Genomic DNA, 8,441 nt, shown 5'->3' on the forward strand with positions numbered 1-8,441 from the left:
TACGTGCTTCGTCGTTGCACATTCTAACAGTACTAGATGGATTGTCCATTGTATAAATAAAAATTATATGTGGAGGTGTAGAATCTTGAATAGAAATAAATCAAACATCTTGAAGATCACAAAACTAGAAGGGTCACACATATGCTCATGAACAATGGTTTCACAAGATCACCCACAACTCTCTTTGGCTGTTATTTGTGAAAGCATCCTACAAATGATAACATCGGATCCCACAATATCAGTTTCAGTATTGATTGCACATATACGATCACGTTACACATATACCACTTCTTATAGAAAGGCATGGATTGCAAATCAAAAGGCCATTGAAAGAATATACAGGAATTGGGAGGAATCATACAAAGGAATTCCAAGGTGGATCCTTGCTTTCAAACATTATCTTCCAAGCCTTGTTAGCGATATTGAAGTGCTATCCTTTATTGAGGATGACCAAGGAGTTCCTAGCAAACCTATTTTCCATCGTCTCTTTTGGAGTTTCCAACCATGTATCAATGGGTTTGATCATTATAAGTCAGTTGTTTCAGTTGATGGAATACGGTTGTATGAGAAGTATCATAGGACCTTACTAATGGCAATCGCTCAGGATAGTGATGGCCATACCATTCCTATAGCACATTTCCTTATAAGTAGGGATTTAGTTGAACCGATTTTGACAAAACCCGATACTCTAACTGATCGATTATCTTTGGGGTTGTTTTGAGTTTTAAATCCATTTTTTTTAACTCGAGCCGAATTGATTCGATCAAGAACGGGTTGAGTTGGATTGGTGGGTTATAACATGTTTATTTTACGGGAGAAACATAAGTAACAATTTAATTCATTGAAAATATATTTAATACTTGAATGTCTCAAAAAACCAACAATCTCTCTCACACAAATACATAAATAAATCCAAAAATCTTCAAATACATAAATAAATTCAATAATCTTCAAATACATTACTTTCATCCTTACATACAACCCACCAACCATTTTAGTTTACTAATCAGTTGCAGATCTTGAACTAAAACATTGGAGTGACCAAATTTTTTAAATTTTAATAGATAAACCAAAAATATAATATTGTATTGTATATAAGAATTTTAAGTTGTAAATTTACAAAAATATATTGAAGAAGTATAGTAAATTAAATTTTAGTTGACATTTTTAATAAATAAAAATTAGTTGGAATTTAGGTTGATTTTTTTTTATAAGTATAGTAATTGTTTTTGTAATTTTTTGTATATAAGTTATTTCCTCTGATTTTTTGATATAGACATCTAGATTATAATTTGATCTACAAAAATTGATGTATTTGGTTGAAGGTCGTCTTAAAGATTTTTGAGGATTTTTTTAATCTAAATGCCTACTTTTAAAAAATGTTCACCAAAATGTCAAAATATATATATACCAAAATGCCCTATGTTGGCACGAGTAATTAGTAACTGTAAGAGGTCGCATTGCCGGAATGCGACCATGTGAAAAACTTTTTTTTTCCTCAATAAGAGGTCGCATCCTGAGGATGTGACAAACTGATACGTTTATTTTTTTATTTTTTTTATTTTAACATTTGAAAAATTAAAAAAATTATTAATTTGATTAATAAAAAATAATTAAAATACTTAAAAAAATTATATTAATAAAATCAAAAAAAATATATTAACTTGATAAATAAAATACATAAAACTTAATGCGGTTGACTAGATGTGTCAAAACAAATAAAGTCTTCATAATATTTTGGGGATAAAATAGCAATACAATTTTATTTTGTTAACAACTCTCTCTTAATTTTTATTTCAATAAATGAAAAAGTAATATAAATAATAATAATAAAAATAAATATTGTTAAACAAATGATAATAAAATATTTAAAAAAAATCAAAAATACATTATCTTCATAAAACATGTCATCTACATAAATTAAAAAGATGAATCATCCTTAATGCTTTGTAATCCTATAGAACGTAAAATAGTCCTTTCGAGCTTATAACCATTTCCATCCCTCCTCGTCAAAGGAAAAGATTCAACTTTTTTTTCTACTAAAAACCATATGAAACGGAATTCTAACTCCCCCAACAACAACATTACAATTCGATGAACCAGATCAACAACAAAGTTAAACCTGTTCATACAAAATGATAACAATTCTCACTAGAATTACATACACATATTGAGATACAAGTAAACATATTTGTTCATTAAAGTTGTGCTTAATGGTATTTGTGTTAAATGGTATATATATATAATTAGTAACACATACCAATACCAATTTTAAATTAAATAAAATGGATATGATTTTAATGCCTCTTCTATATTCAAATTTGACATGATTTGAAATGAAAACATAATCATCCAAATATATTGACTAAAAATAACAAATTCAGAAAGCCAAATACACAAGCAACAAGTTCAACACTATACTGAGCAAAACCTAGTACTCAACAATTCAAGTACCAAATCAGAGCTCTAAATCCAAGTCCAACAGACCCGATAATAACCAAGTTACTAGTCAAATCAATTCAAATTTCAACTCAAAAGTAGACTGAGTATATGATAATTGAAACTAGTATTCTTTTTTGCAATGCCACTGTTATTTTCTCCTTTTTTTTTTAGGAGTTCCTAAATCCAATAAGTACTAAATATATGTATACATTTCTCATATATTAATTTCCTTAACCACAAACCAAAATCAAACTTAGAAAAATAGCAACTCAACAACTAATACAACAACAATGGTTCAAAATTATATTCAAATGTCAAAATCACAATACAACAGTGAAAGTGAATCTGGTTGGACTAATTAATTGAACCACTCTTTCAATAAATGAAATTATAATAATCTGATAGTCTTTTCATTATTTTTCAACCACATTTAACCATATTTGAAAAATTAACAATATAGGTAAGTGAACTAGAATCAAAATTGTTAAGTAAGAAACAAGAATTACCAAAAAATTATAGAAATTTAAAGTTGAAAGAATTGTGAAAGGAACAAACCTATTTAGGAAAATTACTTAGAAAATAGTTGTCTTCGTCTTCTGTTCACCACACAAAAAAAAACATGGGCGAAGGAAATGAGACAAAGGAAAAAAAAAAGATAGGAACCTAGAACACTTCTCAACAAAGAAAGAAACAACAACGACGAAACTCTCGAAAGTGACGACAACGCTCTCGAAAGTGACGACAACGCTCTCGAAAGTGACAACAACGCTTCTCGAAGGAAGGGGAAGAATAAGAAATGGCGATGACAGTTGTTGGGCGGCAAAGCTACAAATGGAAGCAAAAAAGCGAGTTCCCGCGATAGAGATGTAAAGCGCACATGTTCTATATTCTGATTTTTGGGTTTAGGGAATAGTTTTTAAATTTACCACCAATTTGTTTATTACATCGGGTGTATAACAACTGATCTAATAATGTTGAGTTTGTAATATTAAAATACACTAGTTGCCCTAAGTCCGATCGAGCTATCCCACCATAGGTACGAGCTTATTAGGGCTGGGCCAAAAAGCCCTATTTAAAATCGATTGTGAAATTTAGAATCCAAGTCTTATGTTTTTATCGAGCTTTTTGGGTCGGTCCATTTGGACTAGTCCATTTTGACTGCTTAATGGTAGTTGTAGTAATGATGGTGATGGCTAAAGTAGAATAACATCTCACAAAAAAAGGAGGATTGAATTGTTTCCTTTAAAAATTTATATCTAAAGCAAATATCTCAAGTTGTCACTTGGATAAGAATGTTAATTTAAAAACAAAGAAAACGTTCTTTATCGGAATTATATAAAAAAAATGTAAAAGTGTGATTAATGTACATGGTTAAAAGATTAATGTAAAGAAAATCACACAAAAATTTATCCTAAGTCACCCTTAACTTTGAGCTACGTCCCGTCCTCGCACCATATGAAATTTTTACTATTTAGCTGAAAACTTGATCTAAATACACTCTGTTAAAACAATATTTGTTTCTGCAACAAGAGTTAACCAACAAAACAGAAAAACAATCGATTGCAAAGAAAAAAATGAAAAGGGGAGCGTTCTGCGTTTTCTGCTGAAAACGAAGAACGTTCTGGACATAATTGAAAAAACCAGAAAAACGAGAACGTTTTGGGGTTTTCTGTTGTAAACAAAGAATATTTTGAAACAGTTTTCACAATCAAATTGAAGAAAATTAAAGAGGGATAAGGAAAGAATAACACAAAAAATTTACGTGTTCGGTCTCAATTGATGAGACTTATGTCACAGGCAAGCTAGCAAGACTAATCCGCTATTGTTAATTGAACTTTACAAGATTAAAGCGTTCTTAAGATTGATCTCTTAGTATCTATCATTGTTTATGAACCATCAATACTAGCCTTTCTCTTAATCTTTCTTTCTGTCATTTTAATAATCTTTCTCTAATTTTCTATGAATCATGAATTGCATATGTCTCTCTTTGTTTCCAGCTCTTACTACTACAACAACAACATTACAGCTGCTACAATATTACAACTTTATTTATAGTATACACAAGCAAACTAAAAATAACCACCTATGATAACTAACCTTTTCAAATGTAGTTATAACAACCACTAAAGCTTAACCCACTTTAGTTAGATGATTTGAGGCACATAGTTACAATTTTCCACCTTGACTCAATATTAGAATAATTCAATCATTGATGTTGCTGTCATTGCTTCATCTTTACTCTTTGTTGAAGCCAACAATGTCCAAACAATGCTTGAGCTTAGCTTGTGAAAGTGATTTGGTGAATGCATCAGTTGGGTTGTCCTCAGTTGCAATCTTCTCAAGTGAAACATGCTTTGAATCGATCACATCTCTTATGAAGTGATACTTAATATCAATATGTTTAGACTTATTATGATACACTTGATGCTTGGATAGGTGTATAGCAATTTGACTATCACAATAAATTGAAACACAATTCTGATTTATTCCTAGTTCACCAATAAGTCCTCTCATCCATAAAGTTTCTTAAACACCTTCAGTAAGTGCAATGAATTCAATTTAAGTTGTAGAAAGTGCTATCACCGACTGTGTAATTGCTCTCCAACTTACCGCAGTCCCATATAGAGTGAAAACATAACCAACAATTGATTTTCTAGTGTCCATGTTTCCACCATAGTCCGAGTCCACATATCATTTGATTGATTAAATGTCATGATGATTCTTTTTGAATTTTAAACCTGCTGTCACTAAGCCATTTAAGTACCTCATAATCTACTTGAGTGCTGACCAATGCAATCCAATAAATGAAAAAGTAATATAAATAATAATAATAAAAATAAAATATTGTTAAAAAACTGATAATAAAATAATTAAAAAAATCAAAGTACATTTAATAGAAAAAAAATATATCAAAATTAATATGATTGAGTAAATGTATCAAAACAAATAAGGTGTCACTCCTATTTTGCATATACTAGCAACTTAATTTTATTTTGTTAACGACCTCCTCCTATTTTTTCTCTTGATCAAATAAGTAAAAGATAATAATAATAATAATAATAATAATAATAATAATAATAATAATAATAATAATAATAATAATAATAATAATAATAATAATAATAATAATAATAATAATAATATGAAATAGAGAAATTATATGTCCTTGTTTTGTTTGGAAAAACATTGATTTCTTAGACTTTGAAGTTGTTAACATTCATATTTTAAGGAATGGGTTTAAACCTAACTATTGGTATTGGACATCTCATGGAGAAAGTGATCCATAGATGCATGTAGAAATTAAAAGAAAAAATATCCACAAGAGCGACATAACAATCATTTTAATAAATTTGAGAGCATGGTTTATGATGCTATTGGACCACAGTATCAAATGCATTGTGATGAAAAATTAAAGGAGTCTCCAAATATAGATGATCAAAAGTTTTATGATTTACTAAATGCAACTCAAAAGCCCTTGTGACCGAGATGCAACGATCACACTGAATTGTCTTGTGTTGTTAGATTGTTGCCAATAAAATTAGAGGGAAATATTTCTCAACAATCTTTTAATCAAATAGTGACACTTATGAAGGAGACACAATCTTTTAAAACTTGGTCTCACTGTGGAAAAATTAGATTTTTGTGTAAATGGTTGTATGTTATTCTACACTGATGAATGTAAACAATTAAAAAAATGCAAGTTTTGTAATGCACCTCGTTATGAGAAAAAAAGATTGGTAGGGATAAATTCAAAGAGGTACCTATATAGATAATGCATTATTTACCGTTAATTCCCAAACTTATGAGATTAAATGATTCGATGAGCTCAGCTCCACATATGAGATGACTGGTAGAAGACTTTAATTTGATTGTTAAGATTAAGATTTTGATTAGGTGATTTTTCATTAATTTCTACAATTTTTATGTATATTATTAATGTACTTTTTGTTTTATTAATTGTTAAATTTGATTATATTATTTTTATTTTAGGGTGAATTAAATTTATTTTCTTGTCAATATATATATATATATATATATAAATTTTTAGATAAAACAATGTATCTATTTGTGTTCAAAAACCAATTGGATTAGATAAGGGTTGTCAAAATTTTAAACAAAGCTTTAAACCTAATTCATACTGCATGTATTCTTACAACTCTTGAATGTAGGCCGATTTCAACCTCGACAAGACAAACGACACTCGGAGGTTGAGAAGGACAGGGACAAGCTACCGACTGCAGATAAAAGCAATCAAATGTGTGATCTATTATGCAGACATAAATTGTTACAAGAAGGGGCCATGACAGAACATAAACAATATCAAGATAAAAGAAAAAGAGGACTAATTTTAAAAGATTGATAGATTCTAAAATGAGAGTCATACAACAATTGAATCACATAAATTTCTAAATATTGAAATAGCAACTAAATTTTAACGATCAAAATTTCAGTCGCTAACTATTTTTTAATTACATGATTTAGTTTTCTTTATTAATCAAAAAAAGAAAAAATGTAAAATTGTTTTTTCGAAATTATTTTTTCTAGGAAATGTGAAATAGTTACTAACTAATTAAAAAAAAAGTATGTAGTCGTACCTTTGAAATTTGGCCCATGCAATCCATGTTTGTCCTTGTCAACGTTTTTCTTTTTTCAATTTACTCAAACAAACCCTAAAATTTCCTTTCTTTCTTAACTAAGAAATTCATCATTTCCTTCTCAACCTGGAAACTTAACCTTTCTTTCTCAACACAATCAATTTTTCTTACCAGCCCAAACAATCAGTTCCTCTTTCTTTGTCAACCCACCACAAATCTAAAACCACTCATCTCATGTTAATCCCCTTTCACCATCATTTTATCACGATTCACAATCGCGAAACCAACTAGTTCGGATTTCATCTGTTGCTAACCATCCTCTTACCACCATTCATCACGAAACCATTGTCCATTCCTAATCCCCTCTCAAACCAACCTCCGCAACTACGACGTGAAGCCAATCGATTCTCTTAAATCGTTAAACTTCGACGTGAAGTCCTCATTGTTTGTTGTCTCGTCGGCTATTGTGAACCATAAGGTAAGGAATTTATTTTCTAATTTTTTTATTATGCTTCATTTTTCGTGTTTTTTTTTCTATGACCTTATCATTTTGAATTTGCTTAACTTAAAGAAATTCTGAAAATGATTCAATTGAGAATGTTTATGTCTGTTGATTTTAGGACTTGAGATAAATGTAGTTTGATGAAATTAATTTTGTGCTATAAATTTGATTAAAATTGATTTGAAGTGAAGTGATTTATGTTTAAATGTTTTTGTCTTAAAACAGCTCTATTTATCACTTGAATAAAGTGTTTTGATTATAGCAGATTTAATTTGGCTATAGTAGATAACAAATGTAAATGGATATCCATGATTATGAGTAGTTATTATTTGTTACTCCTTCAATTGAATAAAGTATTTTGTGTACTGACGTCATAGGCATCTGTTAGACACTAGTCATAATTTTAGCTAAAGTTAAAAGAATTTTCATTTGTGTGTCTGGTTTTGGATGATTTAATAACAATTAAAAATATAAGATTTTTATAATTCAGCATGTTCATTTTTCCTTACCATTTGAACATTTGAAGCCATATTTTAGTCTCACTGTACAGTTTCAATGTTTCCAAAAATGTACTTTTTCCTCTTACTCTCCCAAAATCTATTTGTTAATTATTTTCTTTGACTTTATAAATAAATACCTTAAAGAATAGTTTCACTCTTAGTTGTATGAGCTGTTATCTGCTATCTTATAGATGTGTTAATTTTTTTTTCTTTGTTAAATAATTTGATGTGAGCCTCTCTTGTGTTGCAAAATTTATTGGTGAGTATGTTTTATTATATTTAATATTTTAAAAGTTTGGTTTTATTGTAGTTTGACTCATAGGCAATTTACTGTTTTTTTTTTTTATCTTAAAATTTCTGTTTTTATGTGTTCGTTTAGTTTAATAATTTGTGGTGGGATTA

At 29.0% G+C, this 8,441-nt stretch overlaps 1 protein-coding gene across 1 annotated transcript; it reads left to right on the plus strand.

Annotated features, from left to right (window-relative positions):
* The first annotated feature begins 154 nt into the window (after nt 1–154).
* LOC140919422 (uncharacterized) lies at nt 155–721 on the plus strand. The gene has a single exon (XM_073365433.1). It carries the CDS (start codon nt 155–157, stop codon nt 719–721), a length of 567 nt encoding a protein of 188 aa, XP_073221534.1.
* Nucleotides 722–8,441: the final 7,720 nt, after the last annotated feature.

This window comes from Cicer arietinum, chromosome 2 (genome assembly GCF_000331145.2).
Source record: "Cicer arietinum cultivar CDC Frontier isolate Library 1 chromosome 2, Cicar.CDCFrontier_v2.0, whole genome shotgun sequence".
Lineage (NCBI taxonomy): Eukaryota > Viridiplantae > Streptophyta > Magnoliopsida > Fabales > Fabaceae > Cicer > Cicer arietinum.